Source organism: Oncorhynchus mykiss, chromosome 11 (assembly GCF_013265735.2).
Source record: "Oncorhynchus mykiss isolate Arlee chromosome 11, USDA_OmykA_1.1, whole genome shotgun sequence".
NCBI classification, from domain to species: Eukaryota; Metazoa; Chordata; class Actinopteri; order Salmoniformes; family Salmonidae; genus Oncorhynchus; species Oncorhynchus mykiss.
The window spans coordinates 12,176,284-12,196,429 of NC_048575.1; the positions used below are offsets into that span (position 1 = coordinate 12,176,284).

Below are 20,146 nucleotides of genomic sequence, written 5' to 3' on the forward strand. Positions count from 1 at the left end.
AGCATGTAGCTAAATGAGAGAGCAGCAGTGTGATTCACATCAATGCGCTATAAGAAGTGATGTCCGTATCACCGTAGACTACAACACTGCTCTCATCCTTACCTCCAAGCGTTCATTCAAATTGGATAATCTATGGATGTCGACAGCAGTCGCACCATTGGAAGAAATAGCTTGGACTGTAGCCTACAAAAACATATTCCTGCTTTTTTCCCGCGATCCATCAAATACATTTGCTGTTTAATCATAGTGGTCTCTGACTTGTGGTCAGACACGCTCAGGTGGAACAAATTTACATTTGCGCTTTTTTTCAATGCTGATTTGAATGTCTGTCAATGAGAAAACAGAGAAGTGTTAAATATTTTTTTTGCGCAAACATCCTTTCTGAATTTAAAAATAATCCTCGAAGTAAATCATCTAGTTTTTCAAACGTAGCTGTAATCTGATTACAATAGTTTTGCTGGTAACGTGACGGATTACAGTTACCGTTTTTTTTGTAGTCCCTTACATGTAGCGGATTGTAATCCGTTACTCCCCAACCCTGACTGTGCGTATCCTGTACGTATGACTAAAATACCACATCAAACGAAATGTTGATCTTGAAACGTGAACATTTTAGAAATAGGCGGGGTTTATGACTTTGTGGGTGTGGTAACTAGGGACAACCGCCTTATGGAAGTGACGTCAAGGTGTCATCATGTAAAGATGGCGACTCATCACAGGCAGAATGCTGCTGGGCGGAGAAAAGTGCAGGTAAATCACTAATGTATCTATCTTGTCATGCAGTTGCGTGCAGAGTAAAGATTTTTCAATTTGCATTCATACACGATACTTATCCGTGGAAATGTATCTTTTGCCTGCTCGTCCGTGGATGTCTTTGAACCCTCAACGTGTGGCGGGCAAGTGCCACCGGTCACTCCTTCCTCGGCTCTGGCATTACTAGCAGAGAGCTAGCTAGTTTAGCTTGCTGCTACTCAATACATTCTGCGGCCCGCTGCAAATGACTCAATTCGTTTGACGGAGACCGTGTCTCGTGTTTAATGGGTTGTCAAGGGATTTGCATGTGAACGTGCGGGGTTGTTATTTCAGGTAACTAGAGACATTGAAGATTTCCCCCGCGCCCACCCTCACATCACGAGCTAGCTGGTTAGCTAGAAAATCACATCCCCTTTAGCAAGCTAGCTATGTGGTATACAACCAGTCGGATGGTGCAATTATCTTTGTCCGATTACAATTGCATAGCCTTGATCCTATGCGATTGCTCGACGTCAGCAAACTGCTGTCACACACATGCTTTACGAATGATGGCATGCAGTATGTTCAATAAGTTAGTGTTCTGGTCCTCTGATGCAATATGATTTACTCTGTATCCATTCAATAATGTTAGTTTCTATGTACATTGCCTTCAAAGTATTCACACCCATTGACGTTAAACTTGTTTTGTTATTACAAATTGGGCTAAAAATGGATTTAGTTGTCTTTGTTTTTTTAAGGATCTACACAAAATATTATATTGTCAAAGTGGATAAATTGTATTTAAAAAAAAGATTAATGAAAGATATTTATTACATAAGTATTCAACCCCCTGAGTCAATACATGTTAGAATCACCTTTGGCAGCGATTTTACAGCTGTGAGTCTTTCTGGGTAAGTCTTTAAGAGCGTTACACACCTGGATTGTACACTATTTGCCTGTTTTTATTTACTCTTCGAGCTCTGTCAAGTTGGTTGTTGATCATTGCTAGTCAGCCATTTTCATGTATTGCCATAGATTTAAGTAGATTTATGTCAACTGTAACTAGGCAACTCAGGAACATTCAATGTTGTCTTGGTAAGCAACTTGAGTGTATATTTGGCTTTGTTTTAGGTTATTGTCCAGCTGAAAGGTTCATTTGACTCTGTGTCTGTTGAGAACCAGACTGAACCAGGTTTTCCTCTAGGATTATGTCCATTCATTTTCTATTCAGAAAAACTCACTAGTCCAGTACATTACCAGTGTTTACAAGCCATTTATGACACTTGATTAGTTTCAGCAACAGTGCCTACATGTTATTATAAAATGAACAAAAATATAAATGCAATGTGTGAAGTGTTGGTGAAGTGAAGTTTTCCATACGCACAAAAAGCTTATTTCTCTAAAATGTTGTGCACAAATTTGTTTACATCCGTGTTAGTGAGCATTTATCCTTTGCCAAGACAATCCATCTACCTGAGAGGTGTGGCATATCAAGAAGCTGATTAAACAGCATGATCATTTCTCAGGTGCACCTTGTGCTGGGGACAATAAAAGGCCACTCTAAAATGTGCAGTTTTGTCACAACACAATGCCACAGATGTCTCAAGTTCTGAGGGAGCGTGCAATTGGCATGCTGACTGCAGGAATGTCAACCAGAGCAGTTGCCAGATAATTTAATGTTCATTTATCTACCGTAAGCCACCTCCAACATTGTTTTAGAGAATTTGCAGTATGTCCAACTGGCCTCAACTGCAGACCATGTGTAACCATGCCAGCCCAGGACCTCCACATCAAATCAAATTTTATTGGTCACATACACATGGTTAGCAGATGTTAATGCGAGTGTAGCGAAATGCTTGTGCAAATCAAATCAATCCCAGAACAACAGCAAAGTACATTGTGAAGATGCTGGAGGAAACGGGGATAAAAGTATCTATATCCACAGTGAAACTAGTCCTATATTGACATAACCTGAAAGGCCGCTTAGCAAGGAAGAAGCCACTGCTCCAAAACCGCCATAAAAAAGCCAGACTACGGTTTGCAACTGCACATGGGGACAAAGATGGTACTTTTTGGAGAAATGTCCTCTGGTCTGATGAAACAAAAATAGAACTGTTTGGCCATAATGACCATTATGTTTGGAGGGAAAAGGGGGAGGCTTGCAAGCTGAAGAACACCATCCCAACCATGAAGCACGGGGGTGGCAGCATCATGTTATGGGGGTGCTTTGCTGCAGGAGGGACTGGTGGACTTCACAAATTTAGCATCATGAGAAGGGAAAATTATGTGGATGCATTGAAGCAACATCAGTCAGGAAGTTAAAGCTTGGTCGCAAATGGGTCTTCCAAATGAACAATGACCCCAAGCATACTTCCATAGTTGTGGAAAAATGGCTTAAGGACAACAAAGTCAAGGTATTGGAGTGGCCATCACGAAGCCCTGACCTCAATCCTACGGTAAAAGTGCAATATGTGCCATGTAAAAAAGCTAACGTTTAAGTTCCTTGCTCAGAACATATGAAAGCTGGTTGTTCAATATTCCCAGTTAAGAAATTTTAGGTTGTAGTTAGTATAGGAATTATGACGCGTCAACTACTTCTCTCTATACCATTTGTATTTCTTATACCTTTGACTATTGGATGTTCTAATAGGCACTTTAGTATTGCCAGCCTAATCTCAGGAGTTGATAGGCTTGAAGTCATGAACAGAGCTGTGCTTCAAGCATTGCCAAGAGCTGCTGACAAATGCAGGAAAGTTTGAATGAATGCTTACGAGCCTGCTGCTGCCTACCGCCGCTCAGTCAGACAGCTCTATCAAATCATAGACTTAATTATAATATAGTAAACACACATATGAGCCTTCGTAAACCAAATCCGTAAACTATCATTTCAAAAACAAAACGTTTATTCTTTCAGTGAGATACAGAACCGTTCCGTATTATATCTATCTAACACAATTTCCCTAGTTATTATTGCCTTCTAACATTAATTTATTTTAACTAAATACTTCTTAAAACCTGCGTATCTACTCCTGTGTATTGATTTTAAGAAAGGCATTGATGTTTATGGTTAGGTACATTGGTGCAATGATTGGGCATTTGTTAAATCATCACCCATTTGGCGAAGTAGGCTGTGATTCAATTATAAATTAGCAGGCACTGCATTGATTATATGCAACGCAGGACAAGCTAGTTAACCTAGTAATATCATCAACCATGTGTAGTTAAAAAAAAAAAAAAAAAATTATAAGAAGTTTAATGCTAGCTAGCAACTTTCCTTGGCTCCTTGCTGCACTCGCGTAACAGGTGGTCAGCCTGCCATGCAGTTTCCTCGTGGGATGCAATGTAATCGGTGTCCAAAAATGGCAATTTCAGATTGTTATGAAAACTTGAAATCGGCCATGCCGATTAATCGGTCGACCTCTAATGTATACAAAATTCCTGGAAGCTGAAAATGTCCCAGTTCTTCCATGGCCTGCATACTCGCCAGACATGCCACCCATTGAGCATATTTGGGATGGCCTGGATCAACGTGTACGACAGCGTGTTCCAATTCCTGCCGATATCCATAGACTTCGCACAGCCATTGAAGAGGAGTGGGATAACATTCCACAGGCCACAATCAACAGCCTGATCAACTCGATTGGAAGGAGATGTGTCACAGCCCAAACCGATGCAAGAGGCCAGATACTGACTGGTTTTCTGATCCACGCCCCTACCTTTTTTAAAGGTATCTGTGACCAACCGATGCATGTTTTCCCATTCATGTGAAATCCATAGATTAGGGCCTAATAAATGTATTTAAATCGACTGATTTCCTTATGAACTGTAACTCAGTAAAATCAATGTCAAGGATTCACGAGAAACAATCCCAATCCATCTTCATTTTGTTATGTGGTTCAAATTGCACTCCTATCCAATTCTCTGTGCAGGTATCCTATGTGATTAGGGATGAGGTGGAGAAGTACAACCGCAATGGGGTGAACGCCCTGCAGCTCGACCCGGCCTTGAACCGCCTCTTCACAGCTGGCCGAGACTCCATCATTAGGATATGGAGCGTCAACCAGCACAAGGTAACCTGTCCGTCACCTACACACTTAACCTGGCAGGATGCCATCCTATCTTGACCCTTTGAACGCTTTTACTGTAGGTCACACTCTGATAGTTTCCGCTAAATAACACAGCCACAAAGTCAGATTCCACAGCCACAAAGTCAGATTCCACAGCCACAAAGTCAGATTCCACAGCCACAAAGTCAGATTCCACAGCCACAAAGTCAGATTCCACAGCCACAAAGTCAGATTCCACAGCCACAAAGTCAGATTCCACAGCCACAAAGTCAGATTCCACAGCCATAAAGTCAGATTCCACAGCCATAAAGTCTAAATTTGTTGATTTCTTGCATCCTATCACTTTTCAACTGTATTGGAGGAGAGGCTCCAAGGTCCCTCTGACTTTCTTCTCCAATATGGGGGAGATGTGAGGTGTCAAGTAAAGAGACATTGAGAAAGAGCTGATATGTCAGATGTATAGATGTACAGACCAATATCCATGGTCAATGTTCGAATGAAAAGCGCCAAGCTTTTTTGTTGTGCTGTTATTGTAATTGATTGTCATAGAATACTTGCATAAACCCACTGATATTGCAGCATAAGTCTTATTTATTGCAGCAGGACCCGTACATTGCATCGATGGAACACCACACGGACTGGGTCAATGACATCGTCCTCTGTTGCAATGGGAAGACATGTGAGTCCGTGTGATGTGTTAAGCCAGAGTTGAAGTTCTCTGAGAAATTCTCTGAGAACCGTGTCGAACAGAGCCCTACCCCCTCAGAATGGATAGCCTATATTTTTTATTATTAAAGAATGATCACTGAAACACAACTGCATTTTAGGACATATCCATCACATGCAAATTGACAACTGTTTTATGGATATTTGCTTGTACAGTGCCTACAGAATGGATTCACACCCCTTGACTTTCCACATTTCTTTTGTTACAAAGTGGGATTTAAATGGATCTAATTGTATTTTTTTTGTCAATGATCTACACAAAATACTCTGTCAAAGTAGAAGAAAAAAAATCTATTATATATATATATATATATATTTTTTTTTTTTTCTCTAGGACTTTGCCTATGCAAAGTCCTTATCCTAAGAAACTCCCTAGTCCTTGCCGATGACAAGTATACCCTTAACATGATGTTGCCACCACCGTGCTTGAAAATATGAAGAATGGTACTCAGTGATGTGTTTTCCCCAAACTAAAAGCTCAGTTATTTTTGCAGTATTATTTTAGTGCCTTATTGCAAACAGGATGCATGTTTTGTAATATTTTTATTCTGTACAGGCTTCCTTTTCACTCTGTCATTTATACTGAACAAAAATATAAACGCAACATGTAAGTGTTGGTTTCATGAAGTGAAATAAAATATCCCCCCCCAAAATGTTACATCAGCACAAAAAGCTTATTTCTCTAAAATGTTGTACACAAATTTGTTAACATCCCTGTTAGTGAGCATTTCTCTTTTGGCAAGAAATTCCATCCAGGTGTAGCATATCAAGAAGCTGATTAAACTTCATAATCATTGCACATGTGCACCTTGTGCTGGGGGCAATAAAAGGCAACTCTGAAATGTTTTGTCACACAACACAATGCCACAGATGTCTCAAGTTGAGGGAGCTTGCAATTGGCATGTTGACTGCAGAAATGTCCACCAGAGCTGTTGCCAGATAATTTAATGTTTATCTACCATAAGCCGCCTCCAACATTGTTTTAGGGAATGTGGCTGTGTTTGAAATTCACTGCTTGACTGAGGGTCCCATGTAATTATGTGTGGGTACAGTGATGGGGTAGTCATTCAAAAATCCTAAAGTTATTTATTTAGGCTTGCCATAACAAAGAGGTTGAATACTTATTGATTCAAGACATTTCAACTTTTTATTTGTAATTAATTTATGAGAACATAATTCTGCTTTGAAATCTAAATTTAATCAATTTCAAATTCAGGTTGTAACACAACAAAATGTGAAAGTCAGGTGGTGTGAATACTTTCTGAAGGCACTGTATATATTTTGAATGTTTTGCAGTCTGGTACAGTTAAGCCTGCAAGCCATTTTTATAAATAAGTTGACATCTTTTTAAAGCCATATTATCTTTTTCCTATTGATCCCGTGTCTGAATAATCTCACTCTGTATTCCAGTGATATCTGCTTCCTCAGACACCACAGTGAAAGTCTGGAATGCGCATAAGGGATTCTGCATGTCCACATTGCGAACACACAAGGTAAGCAATACCATACTGATAGCTCCAAAATACCACACCTGTAATCCCATTTCAAGTGGCATCACAAAGGCCTGAATGCGAGCTTAAGATAAGTACCCAGTGTTCACACATCTTCGTTTGAGATCAATGCATATTTAAAGCGAAAGTTACGATGCAGCTGTAGAGAAATAAAGTTGTATTACATTTAGCATGCACATTTCAAGATATGTGCTTTAGCCTAATCGGAACCAAAAATCTAATTTTAAAAGCACTGAGACTTGGCATCAAAACCCTATGGTTTTGTCTGTACAGGACTATGTCAAAGCCTTAGCCTATGCCAAGGACAAGGAGTTGGTGGCCTCAGCGGGGCTGGACAGACAGATCTTCCTATGGGACGTCAACACACTAACAGCACTGACTGCCTCCAATAACACCGTCACCAGTGAGTATGCTCTCTCATCTGGATCATGTTCATTCAGCACCAAACTGGGAAAAAAAGGACTAACTGGGGGAGGGATTACCTGGACTGGACTGTTAATAAAATGTTCTTCTTCCAAATGTTTTCTGTTGCATGCCCTAATGAACATAACTCAGCTACCATGTCATAGGCACACCCTGGACTGAGTATTTTAAATGTTCACTGGACTACTTGGAATGTACTGTACAGATATAGATAGATGTACTGTATATCTGTCGCTCGTTGAAGACGATATCTGTGTTCGAATGCTCATACGAACCTCACTAACCTACTATTTGTGATGTAAATTGAGTATGTTACTAGGCTTAGTGGTCATTGTATGGATATAGTTAGTATGCCAAACGTTTCCAGATGTTGTACTAAATTCACTAAAATACGAAGTATACAAGCAGTAGACACTATTTCCGTGCATAATGCAGTTCTTCATAAATGGGCGTGGCTTCACAACATTTTCAGATTTGACGATGCAGCCGAAGTCCGACGAGAGCGGATACAAATGAATTGCTTGAACTAATTATGACCAATGTTAAGACCATGTTGAGCAGTAAAGTAATGCCTTTTCAAATAACTTATGTTGGCTGACAATGTGTTAGCCACACTAGCCTTACAAACAGCATATCATTACAGCAGTTGCTTGTATGTACCGTTATGTTAGCTGGCGACCTAAAGGGCGTTGGCTACTAATACAACAAACTTGCCAGTATATTAACTATATACTAACTACCCAACGTTTATTGACTTGATTATTCACGTCATTCTTAGGTTAGCTAAGTGGTATAGTCGTTGTGCGTTCTCCATGGACATTGTTAATGAAGTTGTAAGATGTCTAGCTAGTATATACGCATTAAGTATGTAGTATGTTAGTATGGGTATGCGAACACAGCTAATGTCCTCAAGTACACATCAATTTGAATGATGGCCATGGGTATCTTTACGGGTCTTTAAGTGCCACTGACTAACCAGAAGTCTGTTGAGACAGACCTGAGTGTTGTAACTATGCTGTTGTCGTCTCCCAGCCTCCTCACTGAGTGGGAACAAAGACTCCATCTACAGTCTGGCTATGAATCAGATGGGCACCGTCATTGTGTCAGGGTCCACTGAAAAGGTGGGTTCTTAAATCACATTTGTGTTGATTTTATTCTTAATGTTTCCAGTGGTGTGATGACATTTGTTATAATACTTCCAGCTAACTGAAGCTGATTTTTAATTTTATCTCAATATCAAATCATTTATGGGTAACAATTAAGTACCTTACTGTGATTGTTCAATTAAAATGGTCAAAAACAAAAATAGGTTCTTAGCAAAGAGCAATTTCTGGGAGTGGTCTGAGTGGGGAGGGGAAAACTAGCTGTTATTGGCCGAGAGGTTTGCAACTCTTTGTCATTGGTCAATTAAGTAAATTACTGCCAGTTTTTGTTGGTGGGACACACCATGAACGAGTTTGCCACCAACAAAAATGTAAACCTCTGCGTGTAAGAGTTCCACCAACAAAAACCTTAAACTATATTTTTTTAAATTTTTTGGTTTGGCAATTTGAAATTAACTATGTTTTTTTTCCATATACCTCATAAAGAGTGAATGTGCCCTTTTAAAGGTACTGAGAGTTTGGGATCCTCGAACCTGTGCCAAACTGATGAAGTTGAAAGGCCACACTGACAACGTCAAATCATTACTGCTAAACAGGGATGGCACTCAGGTAAGGATGGCCCTTAAAAATCTAGTCTTGTCCCTCACCTTTAAAAATGTCAGCCACTGGTACTGTTTTGTGGAAGCCTTATTGTTCCAGACAAAGAGGACTACATTTTTTAAAAAAAATACCATTTGGAGGATTTCTGGAATCAGCAGGGAATGAACTGCGAGGGAAGCCTCCAACCTGAAATTTTCATCTGGGATTTCGCCTTCCTAATGTTACAGCTCTCTTTTTCCGCCCAGTGTCTCTCGGGCAGCTCAGACGGGACCATCCGGTTGTGGTCGCTGGGGCAGCAGCGGTGCATCGCCACCTACCGGGTGCACGATGAGGGCGTATGGGCCCTACAGGTCAACGAGGCCTTCACGCATGTCTACTCTGGTGGCCGTGACCGCAAGATCTACTGCACTGACCTGAGGAACCCAGAGCTCCGTATGCTCATCTGTGAGGAGAAGGCCCCCGTCCTCAAGGTGAGAGGGGTGTGGTTACTGGGATACTCTGAGTAGAGGGCATACTGGGAAATATAGTTGCAACATCTGTAACTTGTAGATATTAGGCCTGGATGTTTATTGGACTTAGGTATTTTGAGCCATATACAATCCAATCATAATGTCACAATGTTTTTTCTTATCTCAGCCTTAAAGGCCCAGTGCAGTCAAAAACATGTATTTTCCTGTATTTTATATATATTTACACACTGAGGTTGGAATAATACTGTGTAATTGTGAAAGTGATGATAATGCCCTTTTAGTGTAAGAGATGTTTGAAAATACCACTTGAAATTTCAGCCTGTTTTGGTTGGATGGAGTTCTGGCCTGCCGGGTGACATCACCAAAATTCTTGCTTGAGAAATCGCTCTTTGCTAAGAAGCTATTTTTCTTTCTTTTTTACAGTTGTAATTTAAAACAAACATAGTAAGGTACTAAATTGTTACCAAGAAATGATTTGATATTGAGCTAAAACCAGCTGCATTGGACCTTTAAGTGAAGGCTGCTCTGTCTCTCCCTGGTTCAGATGGAGCTGGACCGCTCAGCTGACCCCCCCACGGCCCTCTGGGTCTCCACCACCAAGTCCACCGTCAACAAATGGGTAAGCATCATAGCTGGAGTGGAACAACAGGGGTTTTATATGAGTTATTGATATGGAAGTAGAATTAAACTGGATATAACAGTAGAAACAAAGAATTCCGTATAGCCTGTGTGTCTCTTCTAAGAGAACCTTGTGTCTGTATACTTTTAATGCAATGTTCACTCCCTGATTTAATGTTTCCTGTCATGATTCATTGAAGTCTCTGAAGGGCATTCACAATTTCCGAGCATCTGGAGATTACGACAACGACTGCACTACTCCCCTGACGCCTCTCTGCACACAGCCCGAGCAGGTTGTTAAAGGTAAACATTTAACTTCATGAGTTTGTATCTTTGTATTGCAAATTCTGGTATTTAGAATGTAATAGATATTGTACACTGAGTGTACAAAACAATATGAACACCTGCTCTTTCTGACCCGGTGAATCCAGGTGAAAGCTATGATCCCTTATTGACTTGTTAAATCCACTTCAGTCAGTGTAGAGGAGACGGGTTAAAGAAGGATTTTGAAGCAATTGAGACATGGATTGTCTATGTCTGCCATTCAGAGGGTGAATGGGCAAGGCAAAAGATTTCAGTGCCTTTGAACGGGGTATGGTAGTATGTGCCAAGCGCTGTGGTTTGTGGCAAGAACTGCAACGCTGCTGGGTTTTTCACGCTCAACCGTTTCCCGTGTGTATCAAGAACAATCCACGACCCAAAGGACATCATCCAATTTGACACAACTGTGGGAAGCATGGTGGTCAACATGGGCCAACATCCCTGTGGAATGCATTTGTCACCTTGCCCCGACGATTTGAGGCTATTCTGAGGGCAAACGGGGGGGTGCAATTCAATATTAGGAAGGTGTTCGTAATGTTTTGTACACTGTACGTTCTAGGCATAAATGGGTGTCGTGTGTATTTCTGTCCACTAGGCGGAGCCAGCATTATTCAGTGCCACATTCTGAATGACAAGAGACATATACTAACCAAAGATACCAACAACAACGTTGCATACTGGGATATTTTAAAGGTGCGTGCCCATTGCCTTCTGTGTTTTACATTTGGGTTTTCTGCCATCTTCCGTCTCTCTGCCATCTCTTCATCGTTTGCCATATTTTTTGATTGAATACCTCTTGTCCTCATTCAGGCGTGTAAAGGGGAAGACCTGGGAAAGATGGAGTTTGACGAAGAGATTAAAAAGAGGTTTAAAATGGTGTATGTGCCAAACTGGTTCTCTGTGGATCTTAAGACTGGGGTAAGATGATCCTGCCTTCTTTTTTTTTTACATTGTAAAGCTTTGGACAGTAATAGGTAGGACAGTGATTTGCCTTCATTTTAATGCACATATTCCGTTGGGTAGATGTTGACCATCACGCTGGATGAGAGTGACTGCTTTGCTGCGTGGGTGTCGGCCAAGGATGCAGGCTTCTCCAGTCCTGATGGGGCTGATCCCAAATGTGAGCGCTTTTAAAATAAAATGTACTGCCTAGCAAGATCACGTGGACTTTTTACCCACACAAAGTGAATATGGTCCCATATGTGCAGTACCGTCGGTATAGAGTTGTCTTCTCTTCTAGTGAACCTGGGTGGACTGCTGCTGCAGGCCTTACTGGAGTATTGGCCCCGGACACACGTCAACCCTATGGATGAAGAAACCGAGATGAACCATGGTGCGCTGTTACACACACACACACACACTTGCATAAAAGGCATTTCACTGTACTTGTGCACGTGACGTTAACACTTGAAAAACACACGTACACCTACTACTGTAGTAATATGTATATAATAATAATAATAATAATAATATAAAGTATAATGCAGGCAGTCTTTGATATTCTTCTGACGTTATTGAGTTGAATTAACTCTATCAGTGATAGTCCATGTTCTGATGGTGTGTGTGTGTCTGTCTGTCTTCAGTGAACGGGGAGCATGAGAGCAGGATACAGAAAGGTAATGGCTACTTCCATGTTCCCCCTCACACGCCAGTCATCTTTGGAGAGGCAGGGGGAAGGACCCTGTTCAGGTAAAATACACAGCGTTACTTAGAATACATGAAATACGAACATTTTCCATCCATGCTGCTGTTGAAGTCTGTGCTAAACCGCCCTGTCACAGTCCGACATGGTTGGAAAAAGTACTGGTTTTCGTTGAAATACTGTACCTAAGCGGCACTCAATCAAGCTTTTGCCAGTGTAATGGAACCAATGGAATAGTCCCAGAAGTGCAAACCCCACCCACCCGGCCCTCTCTTTCTCCAGGTTGTTGTGTCGAGACTCAGGTGGTGAAACTGAGTCCATGTTGCTCAACGAGACCGTGCCACAGTGGGTCATCGACATTACCGTGGATGTGAGCTCTCGACTTATTATTCATGATAAATATAATACATGTACAGTCCCAGTCAAAAGTTTGGACACACCTACTCATTCAAGGGTTTTTCTTTCATTTGTACTATTTTCTACATTGTACAATAACATTGAAGACCTCAAAACTATGAAATAACACATATGGAATTATGTAGTAACCAAAAAAGTGTTAAACATATCAAAATATATTTAACATTCTTCAAAGTAGCCACCCATTGCCTTGATGACAGCTTTGCACACTCCTCTGTGACTGGTACTGTCTATATATCTTCTAACATTACAGTATTATAGCTAATTGTGTAGTGTTGATACAATATGGTTCTCATGTTTTGATTCTTCCCTGTGATTTAGAAAAATATGCCCAAATTCAACAAAATCCCATTCTACCTCCAGCCTCATTCTTCCTCTGGTGCAAAAACCTTAAAGAAGTAAGTACAACATTTTAAACCGACAATCTGTTTTTCTGTTCCTATTATTGTTCTTTGTTCATCCTTCCCTGCGAAACACATTTTCCTAATGGTATCATTCACTTGAACTATTTCTCACCGTTCAATGTTCTAAGCTTGCAGTTATGTTCCAACGTTGTGGTTCTTCCGTAGGGACCGTCTGTCGGCCAGCGACATGCTCCAGGTGAGGAAGGTGATGGAACACGTATATGAGAAGATCATAAACCTGGACAACGAGTCTCAGACAGGGGCCTCGGGGAACAACGACAAGCCCAGCGAGCAGCAGCAGCAGCAGAAGGAGGAGGAGGACGTGGCCGTGCTGGCCGAGGAGAAGATTGAGCTGCTCTGTCAGGATCAGGTACTATACAAAAACCCTACCTCTTCAAAGAGTATCTTAAACAACCCCCCCCCCCCCCCCCCCCTTTTTATTCTAGCTCTGACTTTGCTCATAGCTACTTTATTGAGGAAAAGTGTCCTTACTATGTCTGTGATATATAGTTGTCCCACCTAGCTATTTTCAGATGAATACACTAACTGTAAATCCACTCTGGATAAGAGCGTCTGCTGAATGACTAAAATGTATTAATGTATGTTCCCACTTTTTGTTGTCTGTAGGTATTGGATCCCAACATGGACCTGCGGACGGTCAAGCATTTTATCTGGAAGAGTGGCGGAGACCTAACCCTTCACTATCGGCAGAAGTCCACGTGAGGTCACCGGTGTCATCTTGTGCTATCCTGACCACCACCTCCTTCTTCTGGAACCAAACATGGACTGTTCAAACTCATCCAACCAGATCCATGTGTTAGTAACACAAACCTGTGCTCAACGACTCCTTGTTAGAGCCTTAAATCCCCTCAGAAAGCATTTGTTTGGTCCGTAGCCAGAGTGTCACACAATAATCACTGTTCTCCAATCAGCCAGAACACACAAGGAGAAAGGAGGGTAACTATTGTTACTGTGTACAGTGGATGGACTGAAGACATTTCCAGGGCATTTTAAGGTTCTTTGTCATTTAGGTTTTATTTTATGACGTTTCCTTGCCTCCTTTTTGTTACTTTTTTCCCCCTTTTTTGTAAGTAAGATTTTTATTGACATGCCCATCTTCTGAGAGAGAAGGCGTGACAACCAGCTTGAGAAAGTCACTATGCTTGGGGGTTCACTTTGACATGAGTATGTTTTAGTTTTTGTTGGGGTCCCCCCCTCCCATACATTCCTAGAACATGCTTGTTTCCGGCCACCTATCACCACCCTTCATCCTCGTCCATGGTTAGGAAAGGGTTTATTGAGGAACATTTTTTGGATAGTCAGGTGACCATTCAAACCAATCAAAGACTTGACAGAATGTAAAGACATGACAATGTTTATTGTATGTCGTGTGATATTCCTCAGTTACCTCAGTTTGGCAACTGACTGATGTATTGAAAGCTGCTGTGCGAAGCTTCTCTCACCAAATGGACACATACAAGTAAGTACACATTCCCCATACTATCTCTTTAGCGAACACTTAAATTACTGAACCTATCTTTCTTTTTGTAAATGGACTGTCATATTTTATAGGCAACTTGGCACAAGTTGTACTTCTGATCATCAGGAACATTATATTTCCTTCTTTTTTAGCAAAACCTATGTTATTTTCAAAAGGGTGCTTTCTCATGTAAAAAAGAAAAAAAAATATATATATATATATATATCTCATTAAAATCACAAATGTCAAGAAGCAACAGGTATGTACAATTTAAAGGACCCACTGAATCAGGATGTTTATAGGCTACTGTACTGTATTTGAGAGCAAAGCTAAATTGTTGTCATTGGCATTACCCATGACAGTCTGCTGCTAAATCGGCCTATATCCATTATACACTGACAAAGTTTATGGGGGGGATATTCTAGAGGAAAGCAGAGGGATTCACAACTTTTTTTTTTTTATGCCAACGAAATGAAGACTGTGCTCTCAAACTCCAACAATGTGAATTTCAGTGTTATAGCAAATGTATTATAATAAAGAATTTATTTGGTTTTAATCCTAAAGAAACATTGGTTGTTGAATTCTCTACATTAAAAAAAGCTACTAAAGAATTATATGCCTCTGTATCCACAACCGCTTATGCTCTGAAGTGCTGATTGTAATTTAATATATATTGTGGGTGCATAAACTCATAATAAATTAGCCAACATGACAATGAGAATAACATGCTTTTGAATTTCAGAGGAAGATGAATTGCATTGATCCGAGACTTAAGATCAGAAATCACATTGCTGAATTCCAGGACACAAAAGGCTACCACTTGCAATGTGTAATATGATATTTGCCTTGGAATGCAAATGCTGCTGGAAGCAGTTACATATATATACACACACACACACACACACACACACACACACACACACACATGACATTTCTTGCAATTGTATAGTCATCCCTGAAGCTCTCTTAATCTATATCTCCAGATTGTTTCCAGAGAGCCCATCAGGGATCATCAACTAGAATCAGACACCTGACGATTTATTTATTGAACGGATGGTCAGGGGACCTGAACATAATTACAAATAATTTGTAGACTGCAAATTGACAGCAAGAAGCCCAAACAGATTTAATATTTGAAATTGGGGCCACGGCCGCCAGTTGGGGAACCCCCGCATGGTTAGATCTGACCCATTATTTATATATACACTAGATGACAAACGGGGAGCTGTTTTGAAGCCAACATGGCTCCATCTTGGTACTCCCCCGTCAACGTAGAAAACGATTTTGGAAGCTATAGAAATGCGTTTAACGTCTACATTTGTTTTTGCCATGTTTATTCTATTACAGACACCTTAATAGGCTTGGGCGGTATACCGTATACCAGTGGTATTTGGAAAAAGCCACAGGAGGATTTTTCTATACTATAAATACCATCAAAACTATTAATTTTGAAGTTTTTCAATAAATGTTAATATTTTTTGCGACATTTTTAGTTATTACCTGCAATCAACTTGTGCAATACCCCAGAAGATTAAGAAGATTGCGTTCATTTCATCTGTAAAATTATTTTAAATTATTACGTTTACCGTAGATCCCCAGAACAGTTGGGCCAGTCGCGTGTTTGTTTGTAAAAAGCACAATAAGAGAAAGCATGCTGGTGAGGCCATAGCGTTCCATATCTATCGACGAGTCTGTTGTGTGGGGTACGAGTTGATGAAGTTACACTTGTATGCAATTCACTACTAAATGTTTTCCATCAGATATCTTATAGCTCTGGATGAGGTATCTGTACATCTGTCATTTTTTTGTGTGCTTCCTACTAGCGTTTAGTTTTTTTTGTCTCCGTTCTTTTCCCATCTGGTCCGTGTAACGTTTACACATCACAACTTTGTTCATTTGCACAATTTATCTCGTTCACCGTCGCTTATAAATTTCAACACTCACCGAAATTGACATTTGGAAGCTATTAGCTATGCTTGTATAACTCTATGAGCTGTATTTGCTTGTCTTTGCATTTAGTTTATGTTCGTTCTCGCTCGTTAGCCTTTAGCTAACATCATCTGTGATTTCGCTTTTAGTTAGTGATACATTTGTTAGCATTCTGGTGATAGAGGCCCAATTGGCTTTTCTTGCATTTTTAGCGCCCCATGTGCTTTGCTGGTATTACCGTAAATCCCGGTATGACAATATGAACATCTGGATTCCGCCCAAGCCTACACCTTAATGCATACTTTTAAATGATTGTTTATTATTATTATTATTATTGATTATATTATGTGAGATAAACATAAAGATTTTAGTAAACTATTTTTGAAAGTTCTACTGTCCCCACTACAACAAACAATACAAAAATACATTTAATTGAAATACTGTAGAATTCCATTTATTCCCACTCCTTCTGGGGAGTGGCAAAATGGCCGATCGGTGGCTTCAAAGCCTCCCACTGGCCAATACATAGCATTTCAGGGTTTAAATACATCACTGTATTTGACCCTCCAGAAGATACTGCAGGCATCCCCATCAGGGACCCAGGCAGAGAAATCCCCGCCTGTCTCAGGTTGGATACTATTACAGCCCTCTCTGTCCCTTCCAGGTCCACTCAGCAGCCACTTAAACCCCTTTGATGTTTATGTTATGTGAAGATGTCGCGATATACAGGGGACACTCTGACACGTTTGTTATCGCTGTTATCAAAACTGCAGGGCGGAAATCTCTGGGCACTCCCAACAAGTAGTGGTCCAAGCGGTAGAATTACAACAAAAACTAATCCGCTGAAAACTCCGCCCATCTTTCATTCCCTGTCGCGGACTGGCGGAATTTAAGATCACTCAATAGTAAACTGGTTACCATGGACTTTAGCTTGTCAGTCAGTATCCATGAGGACATTATTATTTTGTTGGAATGGTAGGTAATAGGAAGCTATCTCTATCAAGGTGGTATCGGAAATTAATTTAGGGAACAAGAAGGGAGTTTACAGGCTAATTATTTGAACAGTCAGCATCCGTGCACTTACAATGGCTCCAAGGAAGAATTTCAGAAACCAAGCCAAAAAAGGTCGGTACCCTTCCCAATGCTAACTAGCTAACAGCATAGCTCGTACGCTAAATGATTGTGCAAGTCTAGCTAGTTAAATATTTATTTGACAGTTATGCAACTGCACCACCACCAGGCAAAGAATAATGTATTTCATCATGTTCTTTCCTCGAGCCAATTGTGCAGAATCTATTTTGAAACGCTACAATGTAGCAACTATGTTACAATGATACAATGTAGCCCCGCTGCTAACGTTCACTTGTTGTCCACTGTGTCAGCGGGTTAGTGTCTTCACTACATTTAGAAGGGAATTTATATGTTTAGCTATTTGTCTTCTGTTGTTGGTTTAGGCTTCGTGTTTCTCTCTTCTCAAATTATGATGAATGTGAATGATGCTATGTTGGCCTGTAGGGAATGGTCATCAAATTATTCCATATTCCCAGTGCACACCATGTCATTCATCCAGACCATCCCTAGGCACATATCTGAAGAAAAAAAACCCTGTCTAACTGTTTAATGGATTTTGTGTCATTAAAGGGTTGCCTAACATTTTTCACACTAATAGCCTACTCCTCTACAATTATCTTAGAATATGAGTGTCTTAATTGAGGTCTGAGTCTAAACTAGTGAAAAGTGTCCTGTGTTGTGACTGGTGGATAATAGTTACTTATAACAAGGAACTGTCAATGCATGGATTTTAATTGTGTTTTCATTGCACAAACTGGCAATCAGAAGTGCAAAGACATGGGAAGTTGTCTGTCGCACTGCAGTGCATGTGATGCTACCATAAAAAGTCAACATGCACTGTGATTGTAATATCTGATTGGAAGGCTTGGCCCTGTTTGCAGTGTTGTGCTGGTATTGGGAAAGAGACACTGAATCTACACTAGGGTGTCACAACTGCCAAGGCAACATCAACCACAGAAAAATGTTGCAGGTGTGCGTATACCTGACAGTTGTTAATCTTCATGGTCCATGCCCTGTAACATCCTTTGTTAGACAGATTGTTGCTGAAATCTTTGGCTGCCATTTATGGACCTACTACTCTGATGCACTCGCCTATTGAAAAAGAGGATGATGATTATTAGGTTAACACAAATTATGATTAGCCATTTAATTTGTATTATTATTATTATAAACACATGAAGATTAGCCAATGGCCTTAGAGGAAGTTGTTATAGTCTTCAGTCATGATGGCTGAAATACACTGAGTGTACAAAACATCAGGAACACTTTCCATGACAAAGACTAACCAGGTAAATCCAGGTGAAAGCTATGATCCCTTATTGATGTCACTTGTTAAATCTACTTCAAATCAGTGTAGATGAAGGGGAGGAGACGGGTTTAAGAAGGATGTTTTTTTTTAAGCTTTGAGACATGCATTGTGTATGTGTGCCATTGAGGGTGAATGGGAAAGACAAAACATTGAAGTGCCTTTGAACAGGGTATGGTAGTAGGTGCCAGGCGCATGTGTCAAGAGCTGCAATGCTGCTGTTTTTTTATTTCTTCCATGCTCAACCGTTTCCCGTGTCTATCAAGAATAGTCCACTACCCAAAGGACATCCAGCAAACTTGACACAACTGTGGGCATCATTGGAGTCAACATGGGACAGAATCCCATAAATTTCTCTACAACCATAGCTAATGATGTCACTGAAACCCTTAACAAAGAGTTGCAGTCTGTTTTGGAATGGGTGGCCAGTAATAAAACTGGTCCTGAACATCTCTAAAACTAAGAGCATTGTATTTGGTGCAAATCATTCCCTAAGTTCTAGACCTCAGCTGAATCTGGTAATGAATGATGTGGCTGTTGAACAAGTTGAGGGGACTAAATTACTTGGCGTTACCTTAGATTGTAAACTGTCATGGTCAAAACTTATAGATTCAGTGGTTGTAAAGCTGGGGAGAGGTCTGTCTGTAATAAAGACATGTTCTGCTTTTTTGACACAACACTCCAAAAATCGAGTCCTGCAGGGTCTGGTTTGGTATTATCTTGATTATTATCCAGCCATGTGCAAGCAAAGACCTAGTGAACTGCAGCTGGCCCAGAACAGAGCGGCACATCTTGCTCTTCATTGTAATCAGAGGGCTAATATAAATACTATTCATGCCAGTCCAATTGGCTAAGAGTTGAGACTGACTGCATCACTGCTTTTTATAAGAACCACTATTGTGTTGAAAATCCCAAATGATTTACATAGTCAACTTCCACACAGCTCTGACACACACTTACCCAAACAGACATGCCACCAGGGTTCTTTTCACAGTCCCCAAATCCAGAAATAACTCCGTTCCATATCATATTGCTCAAATAAACAGCAAACCTGGTTTAAAAAAACAGATAAAGCAATGCCACATGGCACAACACCTCTCCCCCATTTGACCTAGATAGTTTGTGTATTAATATATAGACTACGTGTGCCTTTTTTTAATTGATGTAGTTCTGTCCTTGAGCTGTTTTTGTATATTAATGTTCTGTATTATTTCATGTTTTGTGTGGACCGCAGGAAGAGTAGCTGCTGTTTTCGCAACACCTAATGGGGATCCTAATAAAATACCAAATCCCGTTGGAATGCTTTCGACACCTTGAAGAGTCCAT

At 40.5% G+C, this 20,146-nt stretch overlaps 2 protein-coding genes across 28 annotated transcripts in view; both read left to right on the forward strand.

Annotated features, from left to right (window-relative positions):
• Positions 1–629: 629 nt before the first annotated feature.
• LOC110535276 (WD repeat-containing protein 48) lies at positions 630–15,125 on the forward strand. Of its 4 annotated transcripts, none has more exons than XM_021620175.2 (19): positions 630–750; positions 4,662–4,802; positions 5,400–5,478; positions 6,936–7,018; positions 7,310–7,439; positions 8,492–8,580; positions 9,049–9,171; positions 9,408–9,632; positions 10,177–10,251; positions 10,451–10,553; positions 11,167–11,264; positions 11,382–11,489; positions 11,595–11,691; positions 11,812–11,904; positions 12,155–12,260; positions 12,496–12,583; positions 12,952–13,028; positions 13,200–13,404; positions 13,662–15,125. In XM_021620175.2, the coding sequence occupies exons 1-19, from the start codon at positions 670–672 to the stop codon at positions 13,755–13,757; spliced, it is 2,097 nt and encodes a 698-aa protein (XP_021475850.2). In that variant the 5' UTR covers positions 630–669; the 3' UTR covers positions 13,758–15,125. The 4 variants fall into 4 exon arrangements, with proteins under 4 accessions (XP_021475850.2, XP_021475852.2, XP_021475851.2 ...); XM_021620177.2 differs by having other exon boundaries at positions 9,070–9,171; XM_021620176.2 differs by having other exon boundaries at positions 5,403–5,478.
• A 1,996-nt stretch (positions 15,126–17,121) lies between these two features.
• LOC110535277 (aspartyl/asparaginyl beta-hydroxylase) overlaps positions 17,122–20,146 on the forward strand; it is a 52,953-nt gene continuing 49,928 nt past the window's right edge. For 3 of the 24 annotated variants that reach the window (XM_036934886.1, XM_036934873.1, XM_036934876.1), the window contains exon 1: positions 17,128–17,568. In XM_036934886.1, coding sequence (XP_036790781.1) covers positions 17,529–17,568 — 40 coding nt within the window. In that variant the 5' untranslated portion in view covers positions 17,128–17,528. Of the gene's footprint in view, positions 17,569–20,146 lie in introns of all 24 variants that reach the window. The other 21 variants (XM_036934874.1, XM_036934877.1, XM_036934880.1 and 18 more) reach the window with 16 other exon arrangements.